At 53.8% G+C, this 16,423-nt stretch overlaps 1 protein-coding gene across 3 annotated transcripts in view; it reads left to right on the top strand.

Annotated features, from left to right (window-relative positions):
- slc31a1 (solute carrier family 31 member 1) overlaps nucleotides 1-16,423 on the top strand; it is a 43,975-nt gene that overhangs the window by 10,441 nt on the left and 17,111 nt on the right. The window contains exon 1 of one of the 3 annotated variants that reach the window (XM_067969533.1): nucleotides 2,346-2,405. The exons of the other annotated variants lie outside the window; for them this stretch is intronic. Within the exon in view, the coding sequence (XP_067825634.1) occupies nucleotides 2,388-2,405 (18 nt within the window). The 5' untranslated portion in view covers nucleotides 2,346-2,387. Of the gene's footprint in view, nucleotides 1-2,345; nucleotides 2,406-16,423 lie in introns of those variants that run through there. 3 annotated transcript variants of the gene reach the window in all.

Here is a 16,423-nt window from a genome sequence, read left to right as displayed (position 1 = left end):
CTTGTTAATGAGGAATTAATGAGGCTGTGATTTTTAAAGTTGTGCAATAGCTGCTCTTTCTGATAATTTCCTTAGGCCCTTGTCTTGAAGGCCTGTGGATAGAGTGAATACACAATGCTGGATAGAGGCAGACATGAACTGATTGTCTGTCTGTGATTGTTAACAGCCATTAAAGGAGGTGCTGTGCTAGATGAAATTCCAATAGTCTGTACAACTCCCCAGGATGGTTTTCACGTCCCATCCACCCAAGTGCCACAATTAATATTGGTTAAGAAACTATTGAGTGGATGTGGTACTTCCTCTAAAAGCATTTGCACATTGTGAAGGCTATGCTTTCGGTCTGAGGTGTCAGAAGCTGCCTTTCGTTATGTCTTTAGTTCACTTTTTTTCAGTGGTGTCAAACAACTTGATTAAAATATTCCAAGAGCACAAACACTTCATTTTGGTTTTGAAAACCCGTTTAAAGTATCAGGGTACGCCAAGCACTGCATTGTTGATTTATCAGCCAGTTTATTTTTGCTTCTGTGTATGTTTCTTGTAATAAACTTGACTGGTAGTTTAGCCTGAACAATATGGGCAGCCCACGTGGAACTGTGGTAAAAGCGTAAAAATTAATCATGCAGTGCATTCCATGTGCAAGGTTATAGGTTTCTGCTTGTAGGTCTGCTTTCGTCTGTGGTTGCTTTCTTCTTGAAGGGAGTATCTATAGGGAGTGTTGGGAGAGAGTTTGAAATGTAACCGGCCAGCACCTCACTTTGAACCTTAACTAAGTGCCAAGAAGTGAGAGAATCGAGTTCTTATACTTGCTATTTGGCCTTGTATCACAGAAACAAAGCCTTCAACCTTTCTATCTGTGCTGAATTTGAACCAGAGTAAATTCTGTAATACTTGTATGGAAAGTTGGATCCGTGTTCTAGGCTTGGTGTGTGAGCTGTGCATGTACGTTGAGCAGACCTGTGCATTTTTCTGTTAATGGTTGGCTGTTGGGCTTTTCCATATCTTGTTACTTGGTACAGAGTGATACAATGGGGAGTGAATGTGGCCAGGAATCCAGGAGCCATTGTGCAGCAGTGACTTGTATTTGATCTAAGCAATGTTTTTTAGATGTGACCTACCCTCCAATACAATCTGTGCTTTGTATCTATCTATCAATCAATCATCAATCAGCAGAAAGGAGACCTTCATAACTTCCATCTAGGTTGGATTAAAACCAGGTTCACGATGTGAGTACATAATGTGCCAATCAGGTTCCAACGCCACTATAAAAAACATATAAAAGACCTATATGGCAACTGAGGCTAAATCACTTCCGCAGGATAAAGTAATCAAAGTGTAATCAACTTGCTCAGAGATCGGAGGGTTTAACTTCTAACTGACATTGATTGCGTTTCTTTTTTTAAAAAATTATTCCCCTAGTTTTTACCCATGTTCTTAGAAGACTTAGATGGCTCGATGGGTTACCGCCTCATGCATGGATGGTATCCCTTGGGTACCTGACTCAAGGGGCCATTATTCATATTTGATACTAGACGATGAGTATTGGTAGACTTTTTAAACTGAGGGCATCACAGCCAAGCTTGATCCCAGTCGTCACCCATCATCCACACGTACTTTCCAGCAGGAGGCACTAGATAATGGTCGACTGGGAAAAGCTGGCTGACTTTTACCCTCCCTAGCCTGAGTAACCAAGATCACTTTTAATGCACCCATCATCACTCTGGTTCAATTATTAGGGTTGCCACCCTCCAGGATTGTCCTGGAGTCTCCAGGAATTAAAGATTAAGCTCTCAGACACTGCTGCAAGCAATCTGGGAAGAAATTTATAGGAGCATTAAAAAAAAAGTTTTTTTTTCATTGAACATTTTGGTTTATGAATTATAAAAATATTAGAGAAGGGGGAGAAAAGGCTGTTTGACTGATGGTCGAGCATCACCCAATTGGGTAACTGAGTTTGTCCGCTTTCCTGCAGTGGCAATACTGGGCGCTGCGAGGATAGACATGTCGTATGATCTATAGCGGGGGTGGGGGCATGGGGGACGGGACGGTTGGAGTTCGGAGGTCATGTGATGAAACCTTGGAGAATATGTCCAACCAGAGTTGGCAACCCTGTGAATGAAGTCAGCACCGAATGTAGATCAAAACCTGGGATGCTCCTGGTCTGTATTACTAGGTAACCTGAGCCACAGTGAGGCGACCCTGTTGATTGCAGTTCTACTTACATCATCAGAACAGTGACGTGTTGTTAACAGCGAGTTATCGATGTCGACTGGTGCTGACTTGTATGCTTTTAGCAAACATTAACCAGTATCTTTATCAGCGTGTCAGCAGATGACGGTGTGGATGTGGGGATCCTGCAGCACTTAGCTGGCACACAGCCACAGGCAGCCATGAATAATAGCACCGGGGTAAGTAGGATTCCAAAGAACTGTTGTCAGGTCACGGTGAACTCTTGAGATATAGGATAGAGTCTGTTGGAAAGGCAAGGGGAGCAGTATAACTTCAAACTGTGTGGAGTTGTTATATTTGGCAGAGATTGTGTGCGATGACTGTGTCCGGATAGATGCTGTATGTAGGTTTGGGAGGGAGCTGCTCACATTCAGCAGGTACGTCTCTGGGAACGACCCTGTGACTGTGTCGTATCTGCATTGGGGAGAGAATCTGAATTCAACTTATTAACTGTGTGAAGATTAATTTTTCAGCAGCAGAACTCCTGTTAACCCAGACCCCTCGATTCGTCCAGCTGTGAGAATTACAGATGTTTAAGATATGTTTGCTTTCTTTCCCGTGTATGCTAGTTTTCAGCTCTGATGTCCATCTGATGTGTGGGTAGGGGGTTGTGTCCTGATCCTTGTGTAGTGTCTATCAAGCAAACTGTAGAATTGTAACCTCCTGGCTCCAGTGTGGATTAGCAATGCTGCCCTTGCCTTTTGTTCTGAATGTCTCATCTCTACCTGTTAAGATAAGACTTTATGGGGAGGTTGCTCTTTATATCATTTTTATTCTGCATTATTCAATCTGCTTTGTTCTGCAGGTGCCTGATACTATTCTCGCCCGAGCAGGACTCTTGTCACCCCACTGTATATGCTATCATCCTGCTGACTTCTAAATCTTGTACTCGATAACTATTTTGTGATTGCCGCATTATCTTTTTCTCCCCCCATGGCTAAGGTGCTCAAATACTCTGTTGGAGTGAAAATGCTCTTTTTTTCCATTGGTTGTTCCATTGTTAAGCTGAATTAGTGTCATTACTATCGAAGCTTTGTTGAGACTTCATAATTCGCTGGTCAGACCATGTGTATAGAAGGGGTTTACATACACTGAGGAAGAGGCAAAGAGGAGAAGCAAGACTGATCCTAAATGTAAAGAGGAATGCGTTATCGGGAAAGATTAGAGAAGCATAAACTTTACAATCTGGAGAGAAGATAAGGGAGGATTCTTATCAAGGCACATGAAATATGAAATAGAATGGACAAGGTGAACCTAGAATATTACCTTTGGTAGTAAAGCCAGCCAAGAAAGAAGAAATGAAAAAAACTTGCATTTATCTAGTGGCTTTCATATCATCAGATGGTCCCAACGTCGATTTTGTTTTAAATGCAGTCCCTGTTGTTATGTAGGCAAATGTGGCAGCTAATTTCAGTACCACAAGGACCCACAAAATCAAATGAGAAATGACCAGATTGTCCGTTTGTGGTGGTGGTTTTGGGCTGACTATTGCTCAGGATACCAGGAGAAGTATCCATGGGGCCACTTGTGTCCACCTGAACAGGCGGACGTGGCTTCGGATTAATGACTCGTGTGAAAGTTAGCACCTCCAGCAATGCAACTCTCCTTCAGTACTGTCTTGCAGTGTTGGCCTAGATTATGAGTTCGAGTCCTGGACTGTCTCTGTCTCTGTCACTCCCGCTCCCTCTCTCTGTCTCTGTCTCTCTCTCTCCCGCTCCCTCCCTCTGTCTCTGTCTCTCTCTCTCCTGCTCCCTCCCTCTGTCTCTGTCTCTGTCTCTGTCTCTGTCTCTGTCTCTGTCTCTGTCTCTGTCTCTGTCTCTGTCTCTGTCTCTGTCTCTGTCTCTGTCTCTGTCTCTGTCTCTCCCTCTGTCTCTGTCTCTGTCTCTGTCTCTGTCTCTGTCTCTGTCTCTGTCTCTGTCTCTGTCTCTCCCTCCCTCTGTCTCTGTCTCTCCCTCCCTCTGTCTCTGTCTCTCCCTCCCTCTGTCTCTGTCTCTCCCTCCCTCTGTCTCTGTCTCTCCCTCCCTCTGTCTCTGTCTCTCCCTCCCTCTGTCTCTGTCTCTCCCTCCCTCTGTCTCTGTCTCTCCCTCCCTCTGTCTCTGTCTCTCCCTCCCTCTGTCTCTGTCTCTCCCTCCCTCTGTCTCTGTCTCTCCCTCCCTCTGTCTCTGTCTCTCCCTCCCTCTGTCTCTGTCTCTCCCTCCCTCTGTCTCTGTCTCTCCCTCCCTCTGTCTCTGTCTCTCCCTCCCTCTGTCTCTGTCTCTCCCTCCCTCTGTCTCTGTCTCTCCCTCCCTCTGTCTCTGTCTCTCCCTCCCTCTGTCTCTGTCTCTCCCTCCCTCTGTCTCTGTCTCTCCCTCCCTCTGTCTCTGTCTCTCCCTCCCTCTGTCTCTGTCTCTCCCTCCCTCTGTCTCTGTCTCTCCCTCCCTCTGTCTCTGTCTCTCCCTCCCTCTGTCTCTGTCTCTCCCTCCCTCTGTCTCTGTCTCTCCCTCCCTCTGTCTCTGTCTCTCCCTCCCTCTGTCTCTGTCTCTCCCTCCCTCTGTCTCTGTCTCTCCCTCCCTCTGTCTCTGTCTCTCCCTCCCTCTGTCTCTGTCTCTCCCTCCGTCTCTGTCTCTGTCTCTCCCTCCCTCTGTCTCTGTCTCTCCCTCCCTCTGTCTCTGTCTCTCCCTCCCTCTGTCTCTGTCTCTCCCTCCCTCTGTCTCTGTCTCTCTCTCTCCCTCCGTCTCTGTCTCTGTCTCTCCCTCCCTCCGTCTCTGTCTCTGTCTCTCCCTCCCTCCGTCTCTGTCTCTGTCTCTCCCTCCGTCTCTGTCTCTGTCTCTCCCTCCGTCTCTGTCTCTGTCTCTCCCTCCGTCTCTGTCTCTGTCTCTCCCTCCGTCTCTGTCTCTGTCTCTCCCCCCCTCTGTCTCTGTCGCTCCCTCCCTCTGTCTCTGTCTCTCCCGCTCCCTCCCTCTGTCTCTGTCTCTCCCGCTCCCTCCCTCTGTCTCGGTCTCTCCCGCTCCCTCCCTCTGTCTCGGTCTCTCCCGCTCCCTCCCTCTGTCTCGGTCTCTGTCTCTCCCGCTCCCTCCCTCTGTCTCTGTCGCTCCCTCCCTCTGTCTCTGTCTCTCCCGCTCCCTCCCTCTGTCTCTGTCTCTCCCGCTCCCTCCCTCTGTCTCGGTCTCTCCCGCTCCCTCCCTCTGTCTCGGTCTCTCCCGCTCCCTCCCTCTGTCTCGGTCTCTGTCTCTCCCGCTCCCTCCCTCTGTCTCGGTCTCGGTCTCTCCCGCTCCCTCCCTCTGTCTCTGTCTCGGTCTCTCCCGCTCCCTCCCTCTGTCTCTGTCTCTCCCGCTCCCTCCCTCTGTCTCTGTCTCTCCCGCTCCCTCCCTCTGTCTCTGTCTCTCCCGCTCCCTCCCTCTGTCTCTGTCTCGGTCTCTCCCGCTCCCTCCCTCTGTCTCTGTCTCGGTCTCTCCCGCTCCCTCCCTCTGTCTCTGTCTCGGTCTCTCCCGCTCCCTCCCTCTGTCTCGGTCTCGGTCTCTCCCGCTCCCTCCCTCTGTCTCGGTCTCGGTCTCTCCCGCTCCCTCCCTCTGTCTCGGTCTCGGTCTCTCCCGCTCCCTCCCTCTGTCTCTGTCTCGGTCTCTCCCGCTCCCTCCCTCTGTCTCTGTCTCTCCCGCTCCCTCCCTCTGTCTCTGTCTCTCCCGCTCCCTCCCTCTGTCTCTGTCTCTCCCGCTCCCTCCCTCTGTCTCTGTCTCTCCCGCTCCCTCCCTCTGTCTCGGTCTCTCCCGCTCCCTCCCTCTGTCTCTGTCTCGGTCTCTCCCGCTCCCTCCCTCTGTCTCGGTCTCGGTCTCTCCCGCTCCCTCCCTCTGTCTCGGTCTCGGTCTCTCCCGCTCCCTCCCTCTGTCTCTGTCTCGGTCTCTCCCGCTCCCTCCCTCTGTCTCTGTCTCTCCCGCTCCCTCCCTCTGTCTCTGTCTCTCCCGCTCCCTCCCTCTGTCTCTGTCTCTCCCGCTCCCTCCCTCTGTCTCTGTCTCTCCCGCTCCCTCCCTCTGTCTCGGTCTCTCCCGCTCCCTCCCTCTGTCTCTGTCTCGGTCTCTCCCGCTCCCTCCCTCTGTCTCTGTCTCGGTCTCTCCCGCTCCCTCCCTCTGTCTCTGTCTCTCCCGCTCCCTCCCTCTGTCTCTGTCTCGGTCTCTCCCGCTCCCTCCCTCTGTCTCTGTCTCGGTCTCTCCCGCTCCCTCCCTCTGTCTCTGTCTCGGTCTCTCCCGCTCCCTCCCTCTGTCTCTGTCTCGGTCTCTCCCGCTCCCTCCCTCTGTCTCTGTCTCGGTCTCTCCCGCTCCCTCCCTCGGTCTCTGTCTCGGTCTCTCCCGCTCCCTCCCTCGGTCTCTGTCTCGGTCTCTCCCGCTCCCTCCCTCGGTCTCTGTCTCGGTCTCTCCCGCTCCCTCCCTCGGTCTCTGTCTCGGTCTCTCCCGCTCCCTCCCTCGGTCTCTGTCTCGGTCTCTCCCGCTCCCTCCCTCGGTCTCTGTCTCGGTCTCTCCCGCTCCCTCCCTCGGTCTCTGTCTCGGTCTCTCCCGCTCCCTCCCTCGGTCTCTGTCTCGGTCTCTCCCGCTCCCTCCCTCGGTCTCTGTCTCGGTCTCTCCCGCTCCCTCCCTCGGTCTCGGTCTCTCCCGCTCCCTCCCTCGGTCTCGGTCTCTCCCGCTCCCTCCCTCGGTCTCGGTCTCTCCCGCTCCCTCCCTCTGTCTCTGTCTCGGTCTCTCCCGCTCCCTCCCTCTGTCTCTGTCTCGGTCTCTCCCGCTCCCTCCCTCTGTCTCGGTCTCGGTCTCTCCCGCTCCCTCCCTCTGTCTCGGTCTCGGTCTCTCCCGCTCCCTCCCTCTGTCTCTGTCTCGGTCTCTCCCGCTCCCTCCCTCTGTCTCTGTCTCTCCCGCTCCCTCCCTCTGTCTCTGTCTCTCCCGCTCCCTCCCTCTGTCTCTGTCTCTCCCGCTCCCTCCCTCTGTCTCTGTCTCTCCCGCTCCCTCCCTCTGTCTCGGTCTCTCCCGCTCCCTCCCTCTGTCTCTGTCTCGGTCTCTCCCGCTCCCTCCCTCTGTCTCGGTCTCGGTCTCTCCCGCTCCCTCCCTCTGTCTCGGTCTCGGTCTCTCCCGCTCCCTCCCTCTGTCTCTGTCTCGGTCTCTCCCGCTCCCTCCCTCTGTCTCTGTCTCTCCCGCTCCCTCCCTCTGTCTCTGTCTCTCCCGCTCCCTCCCTCTGTCTCTGTCTCTCCCGCTCCCTCCCTCTGTCTCTGTCTCTCCCGCTCCCTCCCTCTGTCTCGGTCTCTCCCGCTCCCTCCCTCTGTCTCTGTCTCGGTCTCTCCCGCTCCCTCCCTCTGTCTCTGTCTCGGTCTCTCCCGCTCCCTCCCTCTGTCTCTGTCTCTCCCGCTCCCTCCCTCTGTCTCTGTCTCGGTCTCTCCCGCTCCCTCCCTCTGTCTCTGTCTCGGTCTCTCCCGCTCCCTCCCTCTGTCTCTGTCTCGGTCTCTCCCGCTCCCTCCCTCTGTCTCTGTCTCGGTCTCTCCCGCTCCCTCCCTCTGTCTCTGTCTCGGTCTCTCCCGCTCCCTCCCTCGGTCTCTGTCTCGGTCTCTCCCGCTCCCTCCCTCGGTCTCTGTCTCGGTCTCTCCCGCTCCCTCCCTCGGTCTCTGTCTCGGTCTCTCCCGCTCCCTCCCTCGGTCTCTGTCTCGGTCTCTCCCGCTCCCTCCCTCGGTCTCTGTCTCGGTCTCTCCCGCTCCCTCCCTCGGTCTCTGTCTCGGTCTCTCCCGCTCCCTCCCTCGGTCTCTGTCTCGGTCTCTCCCGCTCCCTCCCTCGGTCTCTGTCTCGGTCTCTCCCGCTCCCTCCCTCGGTCTCTGTCTCGGTCTCTCCCGCTCCCTCCCTCGGTCTCTGTCTCGGTCTCTCCCGCTCCCTCCCTCGGTCTCGGTCTCTCCCGCTCCCTCCCTCGGTCTCGGTCTCTCCCGCTCCCTCCCTCGGTCTCGGTCTCTCCCGCTCCCTCCCTCGGTCTCGGTCTCTCCCGCTCCCTCCCTCGGTCTCGGTCTCTCCCGCTCCCTCCCTCGGTCTCGGTCTCTCCCGCTCCCTCCCTCGGTCTCGGTCTCTCCCGCTCCCTCCCTCGGTCTCGGTCTCTCCCGCTCCCTCCCTCGGTCTCGGTCTCTCCCGCTCCCTCCCTCGGTCTCGGTCTCTCCCGCTCCCTCCCTCGGTCTCGGTCTCTCCCGCTCCCTCCCTCGGTCTCGGTCTCTCCCGCTCCCTCCCTCGGTCTCGGTCTCTCCCGCTCCCTCCCTCGGTCTCGGTCTCTCCCGCTCCCTCCCTCGGTCTCGGTCTCTCCCGCTCCCTCCCTCGGTCTCGGTCTCTCCCGCTCCCTCCCTCGGTCTCGGTCTCTCCCGCTCCCTCCCTCGGTCTCGGTCTCTCCCGCTCCCTCCCTCGGTCTCGGTCTCTCCCGCTCCCTCCCTCGGTCTCGGTCTCTCCCGCTCCCTCCCTCGGTCTCGGTCTCTCCCGCTCCCTCCCTCGGTCTCGGTCTCTCCCGCTCCCTCCCTCGGTCTCGGTCTCTCCCGCTCCCTCCCTCGGTCTCGGTCTCTCCCGCTCCCTCCCTCGGTCTCGGTCTCTCCCGCTCCCTCCCTCGGTCTCGGTCTCTCCCGCTCCCTCCCTCGGTCTCGGTCTCTCCCGCTCCCTCCCTCGGTCTCGGTCTCTCCCGCTCCCTCCCTCGGTCTCGGTCTCTCCCTGCCCCCTGTCTCGGTCTCGGTCTCGGTCTCTCCCTGCCCCCGGTCTCGGTCTCGGTCTCTCCCTGCCCCCGGTCTCGGTCTCGGTCTCTCCCTGCCCCCTGTCTCGGTCTCGGTCTCGGTCTCTCCCTGCCCCCTGTCTCGGTCTCGGTCTCGGTCTCTCCCTGCCCCCTGTCTCGGTCTCGGTCTCTCCCTGCCCCCTGTCTCGGTCTCGGTCTCGGTCTCTCCCTGCCCCCTGTCTCGGTCTCGGTCTCGGTCTCTCCCTGCCCCCTGTCTCGGTCTCGGTCTCGGTCTCTCCCTGCCCCCTGTCTCGGTCTCGGTCTCGGTCTCTCCCTGCCCCCTGTCTCGGTCTCGGTCTCGGTCTCTCCCTGCCCCCTGTCTCGGTCTCGGTCTCGGTCTCTCCCTGCCCCCTGTCTCGGTCTCGGTCTCGGTCTCTCCCTGCCCCCTGTCTCGGTCTCGGTCTCGGTCTCTCCCTGCCCCCTGTCTCGGTCTCGGTCTCGGTCTCTCCCTGCCCCCTGTCTCGGTCTCGGTCTCGGTCTCTCCCTGCCCCCTGTCTCGGTCTCGGTCTCGGTCTCTCCCTGCCCCCTGTCTCGGTCTCGGTCTCGGTCTCTCCCTGCCCCCTGTCTCGGTCTCGGTCTCGGTCTCTCTCTCCCGCCCCCTCCCTCGGTCTCGGTCTCGGTCTCTCTCTCCCGCCCCCTCCCTCGGTCTCTCTCTCACCGAAATGACTGGAAGAAATTGCACATTTCACATCTTCAGAACGTCCCAAAATGCTTCACAATCAATGAATTACTTTTGAACTGGAGTCATTATTACGTAGGGCAAATATGGCAGCCAATTTGCACGTAGCAAGGCCCCACAAATAGCAAACTTATTGTTTTGGTTGAGGGATCAATGTTGGCCAGGACACCTGGAGACTTTTTCGAGCCATGGGGTCCTTTATGTGCACTTGTGGCAGACAGGACCATGGTTTAATATCTTATCTCAAAGACAGTATCACTGACACAGTACAGTACTGAGGGAGTGTTGCATTAAGTGTCAGCCTAGGTTACATGCTCATCCTGGAGTAGGTCTCAACCCACAACTTTGTGACTCGAGATATGAGTGTGCTGCCACAATGTCAAGCTGACATGAGAGTTCACAGTCCAGGGTGAGGCTGTATTGTGTGGAGTTGAGATAAAGTGATGAATGGAAGTTATAACTGAAACTGGGACCAGCTCCACACACAGTACAGCAGAAAAAAGACTGTTTGGAAGGACTTTACTCTGGAAGAGGAGGAATTAATTGATCCCATCTAAATTACTGTAAAATATTTTAAAAAGGAAGGATAAAAAACAACAGGTTACCAACAAATTTCCTAATAAATGCTAAGGAAGCGTCTCATGTAATCTAATGGCTATCAGTGTTTTCTAAATCAGTCCACCCTTGTTGTGACCTGCAGATTTCGAAATGATTTTCGAGCAGGGAATGGACCTTGGGCCACTGGCATAAATCCACAACATTAATCTGATCGTGCAATTAACTTTATTTGCGGAGATCAGAAATTTCTGTTGGTCAAAACTTCTATGCATTTTAGGCAGTTCCATTTGTTGTTTTGGAATCATAGAACATTGCATCGCAGAAGCAGACTGTTCAGCCCATCAAATCTGCTCCAGTGTTCGTCATTATTTGAGTCACCTGGTCTTTTGCCACTCTCTCCCGACAGTCTTTAATGTTCCCTTTTCTCAAGCATCTCTCTAATTACTGTTAAAACTCTGAGTTACCAACGGCTTCAGGCAGATATTTCCACATTCTATTCACTGTGTAAAGAATTTTTCTTAACTTCCCCTTCAGTTTTTTTCTGTGATTATCTTAACTTTGTGGCCCCTGGTTACAGTCTTACTGACCAGTGGAAACTATCTAACCAATCTATCACTGGTTACTTTATAACACCATAAAGTCAATAGGGTGGAGAGAGAAAGTCACTGGTGGGGCTGCTCTTGCAGCCAAAGGTCTGGGAGCTGCCTGCCGGCCATAGTTCATGTGTGTTGGAGACCAGACAACAACTTGCATTTATATAGTGCTGTTAACGTAGTAAAACGTCCCAATGCACTTCACAGGAGCCTTATCAGACAAAATTTTACACCGAGCCACATAAAGTGCTATTAGGACAGGTGAGAGAGCGAGAGATAGGCTTTTAGGTGCGTCTTAACGGAGGATAGAGAGGCGGAGAGTTTTAGGGAAGGAATTCCGGAGCTTAGGGCCCAGGCAGCTGAAGGCACGGCCGGCAGTGGTGGAGCATAGGAAATCGGGGATGCGCAAGAGGCCAGAGTTTGAGGAATGTCGAGTTCTTGGAGGGTTGTAAGGCTGGAGGAGGTTACAGGGATTGAGGGGGTGGGGATGGGCGGACGGTGAGGCCATGGAGGGATTTGAACTCGAGGATGAGGATTTTAAAATTGAAGCATTGGTGGACTGGGAGCCAATGTAGGTCAGCGAACACAGGGTTGATAAAGGGACATGGTGTGAGTTAGAATATGGGCAGCAAAGTTTTGGAAGAGCTCGAGTTTATGGAGAGTGGCAGTTGGGAGGCCGGCCAGGAGAGCATTGGAATAATCTTTGGAAGTATGGATGAGGGTTTCAGCATCAGATAAGCTGAGGCAGGAGCGGAGATGGGCGATGTTACGGAGTGGATGGCCTTTGTGATGGAGAGGATATGAGAAGGATTCAATCTTTTTGTTGGGACCAGCTCTTTGTAACTGGTGGGGGAGGTGTACTGATGTAGTCTAGTATTAATTGGCTCGGAATACCCACTATATTGTGCTCTCGGCCTGGCAGTGTGCATTTTATTTGTCTTTCAAAGCAGACACGCTTAAGAAATGTGGCTCAGCTTTAGTGTCAATATTTACTGCTGTGGGGAGTAGTTAGCCCTGTAATGATTCATGTCTCTGTGAAATCTTTCACTATTGAAGTTTCCATTGACTCAAGTGATTTGTACAGTGCTGCGCAATCTTATTACCTGTCTTCAAAGCAAATCTGCACCTGGGTTTTATTTTTCAGAAACCAAGGTGATGGTCAAGCCCAATAGGGCAGGGCCGCCGGTGGTGACGGCGGGGTGGTGAACCAAGGCCCGTAGGGCAGGGCCGCCGGTGGTGAACCAAGGCCCGTAGGGCAGGGCCGCCGGTGGTGAACCAAGGCCCGTAGGGCAGGGCCGCCGGTGGTGAACCAAGGCCCGTAGGGCAGGGCCGCCGGTGGTGAACCAAGGCCCATAGGGCAGGGCCGCCGGTGGTGAACCAAGGCCCATAGGGCAGGGCCGCCGGTGGTGAACCAAGGCCCATAGGGCAGGGCCGCCGGTGGTGAACCAAGGCCCATAGGGCAGGGCCGCCGGTGGTGAACCAAGGCCCGTAGGGCAGGGCCGCCGGTGGTGAACCAAGGCCCGTAGGGCAGGGCCGCCGGTGGTGAACCAAGGCCCGTAGGGCAGGGCCGCCGGTGGTGAACCAAGGCCCGTAGGGCAGGGCCGCCGGTGGTGAACCAAGGCCCGTAGGGCAGGGCCGCCGGTGGTGAACCAAGGCCCATAGGGCAGGGCCGCCGGTGGTGAACCAAGGCCCATAGGGCAGGGCCGCCGGTGGTGAACCAAGGCCCATAGGGCAGGGCCGCCGGTGGTGAACCAAGGCCCATAGGGCAGGGCCGCCGGTGGTGAACCAAGGCCCATAGGGCAGGGCCGCCGGTGGTGACGGCGGGGTGGGGGGGGGCGTGCGGGGGCAGGTGGGGTGTGGGAGGTGCTTCTGTAGAAATAGGTGGTGGCTAGGATGTGGGGGTCTGAAGCTCAGCTCAAGATCAAAGGTCTTGGTCAAGATCTGAGGTCACAACTGAGTGAGCAGAGAGAGTGTTAAGTGTAGAGTTATTGGTGGGAGTTGAGCTGGATGGTTTCGGCCTTGCCGCCATTGAATTGAAGGAAGCTCGGTAATGGCCTATGGAGCAAAAGTGTGCCTGGTTAAGTAAACTCGTCTGGCACACTAAAGTTAGACCAGTCACAGTATCACGTTCAGAGTGGTTGGTGTACTTTTCTTCCTCTGGTTGCGAAATACTAGTCGGAGAAGATTGCAAACTTGAGTTTTCTAAATGAACTGGTGCTGTTTCTGATACCGTCACCCCAGGCTGTCTCTAATTGAATGAGACCTTTCACTGTGTACGTGGAAGTGCAAACAAGCCAACGCTGCAAATCTGCTTTATACATCTGGTTGCTAGTACCTATCCCTGCAATTTAATTTCCTGCTGTTCAGCTCTGGAACAGTGCCGCAGGGTAGGTGGAGATTAGGTTTTAAGTGGCTGAAAGGCTGGGCAATGATGGAGATCACGAGCGATGACTCATGTCGTGAGACCAAAACCATAGCAAGCGCCCGAAGCTGTAAAATGGAAACTTGCTACCAAAAACAGAGAAAACGTGGATAAAAAGTTATTCTTGAATAGTCCCAAGATACAGACTGATAATTTCTGAAGCCTTTTTTACACAATGACTCACATTTTCATGCTTTCAAAGATCAGTTGTATAAATGTGTGTGGAGAGATATGTGCACAGCTAATTTTTTTTTTTCAAAAAATATACTTTATTCATAAAATTTGCAGCAGTACATACAATACAGTTGTCATATCACTTTCCAAACGTACACAATACAGATTATACAATTTGCAGGTTACGTCAAGTACAGCTCAATGAACACATTGGACATAGTTACAGTTCATGACGCTCTAGGGTGTCTCATTGCATCATACTCAACACAGATTATTGCTTACAGATTCATTTCAGATTCATTACAGGTACATTACAGCAATTTGAATTTTACATTCTGCCCGAGGGGGTTTTTCCCTGATTGCAGCCCCTCGGTTTACAATGGCGGGAAGGCTCTAAACGGTTGCCTTTCCCCACAGGGCCTTTGCGGCGGCCGCACCCATCCTCAGTGCGTCCCTCAGCACGTAGTCCTGGACCTTGGAATGTGCCAGTCTGCAACACTCGGTCGAGGACAGCTCCTTGTGCTGGAAGACCAGCAAGTTTCGGGCAGACCAAAGGGCGTCTTTCACCGAGTTGATGGTCTTCCAGCAGCAGCTGATGTCCGTCTCAGTGTGCGTCCCCGGGAACAGCCCGTAGAGCACAGAAACCTGTGTTACGGAACTGCTCGGGACGAACCTGGACAGATACCACTGCATCTCTCTCCAGACCTTCTTTGCAAAGGCACATTCCATAAGGAGATGGGTGACGGTCTCGTCTCCACCGCAGCCTCCTCTGGGACAGCGCGCGGTGGCGCTGAGAGCCCGGGAGTGCATGAAGGATCTGACGGGAAGGGCCCTTCTCACCACCAGCCAAGCTAGGTCTTGGTGCTTGTTTGAAAGCTCTGGCGATGAGGCGTTCTGCCAAATGACATTGACAGTCTGCTCGGGGAACCAACCGACAGGATCCACCATCTCCTTTTCCCGCAGGGTCTCGAGGACGTTACGTGCGGACCACTTGCTGATCGCCTTGTGGTCAAAGGTGTTTTCCTGCACAAACCTTTCCATGAAGGACAGGTGGGGCGGAACGGTCCAACTGGACGGAGCGTTCCGTGGCAGCGTGGCCAGGCCCATCCTTCTCAACACCGGGGACAGGTAGAACCTCAGCACGTAGTGACACTTTGTGTTTGCGTACTGAGGGTCTATGCACAGCTTGATGCAGCCGCACACAAAGGTGGCCATCAGGATGAGGGCCATGTTGGGCACGCCTTTCCCCCCTTTCTCTGGAGATTTGTACATCGTGACCCTGCGGACACGGTCCATTTTTGATCTCCAGACAAAGTGGAAGATGGCTCGGGTGACTGTCGCGGCGCAGGAGCGAGGTATGGGCCAGACCTGCGCCACGTACAGCAACACCGAGAGCACCTCGCACCTGATGACCAGGTTCTTGCCCACGATCGAGAGGGATCGTTGATCCCACAGTCCCAGTTTCTGCTTAACCTTGGAGATACGCTCCTCCCAGTTTTTGGTGCACGCCCCGGCCCCCCCGAACCAGATCCCCAGCACCTTCAGGTAATCCGACCTGACGGTGAAGGGGACAAAGGATCGGTCGGTCCAGTTCCCAAAGAACATGGCCTCGCTCTTGCTACGATTTACCCTGGCCCCCGAGGCCAGTTCGAACTGGTCGCAGATGCTCATCAATCTGCGGACCGAGAGCTGATCCGAGCAAAAGACGGCGACGTCATCCATGTACAGGGAGGCCTTGACCTGAGTGCCTCCACTGCCTGGGATCGTCACCCCTCTTATGCCCGCATCCCTCCTGATGGACTCGGCAAAGGGTTCGATGCAACACACGAACAAGACGGAGGAGAGAGGACAGCCCTGCCTGACTCCAGATTTGATCGGAAAGCTTTCTGATTCCCACCCGTTGATTGAAACTGCGCTACTGATGTTTGTGTAGAGCAGTTGGATCCAATTGCGGATTCCCTCCCCAAACCCCATTTTGGAGAGCACGTCCATCATGTACGTGTGGGATATTCTGTCAAAGCCAGCTAATGTGAAGCTGGAGATTTGGGTGTTGAGTTTCACTGTGTGTGGGCAGCTCAGTCGGTGCTCCTCGGTACCTGGCTGCTGGGACATGTTTGGCTCAGACTGACTTTATCTCCCATGTTTCTAATGAGATCTGGAGTGAAGCACTCAAATAAATTTTGGAACTGATTTAATATGCACTGAATATTTTTGCCCTTCATATTACAATGTTTCTTGCACTCAGGGAGACAGAACTGTTTGGGGAGGTGTGAGGCTGTGCCCACCTGTCTTTGGGGCAGGAAGCTAAGGGATGTCCAATTTGTATTGACTGGTGTTTGCTCAATGGACGTATATTACCAAATTGGTTAAAAGTTTACCTACACTGGGGACAGCAGTAGTCTGAGGTGCAGGACTGTCCATTTTTTCGAGCTATCTCGCCATCTCTCCTGAAGACCCTGACTCCCTGCTGAGAACCGACCAACCCTGCCTTAAGTGTAAGTTCTTTCTTTATGTAGTGACCTTCGGACATCTCAAAGCACTTTACAACCAATTAAGTACTTTTAGAAGTGTAGTCACTGTCATCATGCAGGCAAAACGCAGCAGCCAATTTGTGCGCAGCAAGGTCCCACAAACAGCAATGAGATGAAGGATTGGTGATCTGTTTTGCCAGAATTAGTTGAGGAATTAATGTTGGCCAGGATAGAGAACTCCCCATTCCTTCTTCAAATAGGGATCTTTTACGTCTACTTGAGAGGGCCGATTTAGTTTAACATTTCATCCTAAAGAACACCTTGACTGTGCAGCACTCCCTCAGTTAGCCTGGCGAGTGTGCTTAAGTCTCTGGATTGGAGTTTGAACCCACTTCCTTCTGGCTCCAAGGCGAGAGTGCTACCACTGAGCCAAGGCTGAGTGCCCATTCTTTACACGTAAGCATAGATAAGAGGGTCTGAGGGGAGGGAATCGAGGCTGAGCCTGATATGTCCCCATACTTGTCTATGAACACATGCACGTGTTCCAGCAGGGGTCACTGCA

Source organism: Heptranchias perlo, chromosome 31, assembly GCF_035084215.1.
Source record: "Heptranchias perlo isolate sHepPer1 chromosome 31, sHepPer1.hap1, whole genome shotgun sequence".
Classification (NCBI taxonomy): domain Eukaryota; kingdom Metazoa; phylum Chordata; class Chondrichthyes; order Hexanchiformes; family Hexanchidae; genus Heptranchias; species Heptranchias perlo.
The sequence above is the reverse complement of the archived record's forward strand: the minus strand, read 5'-3'. Positions and strand labels throughout refer to the sequence as shown.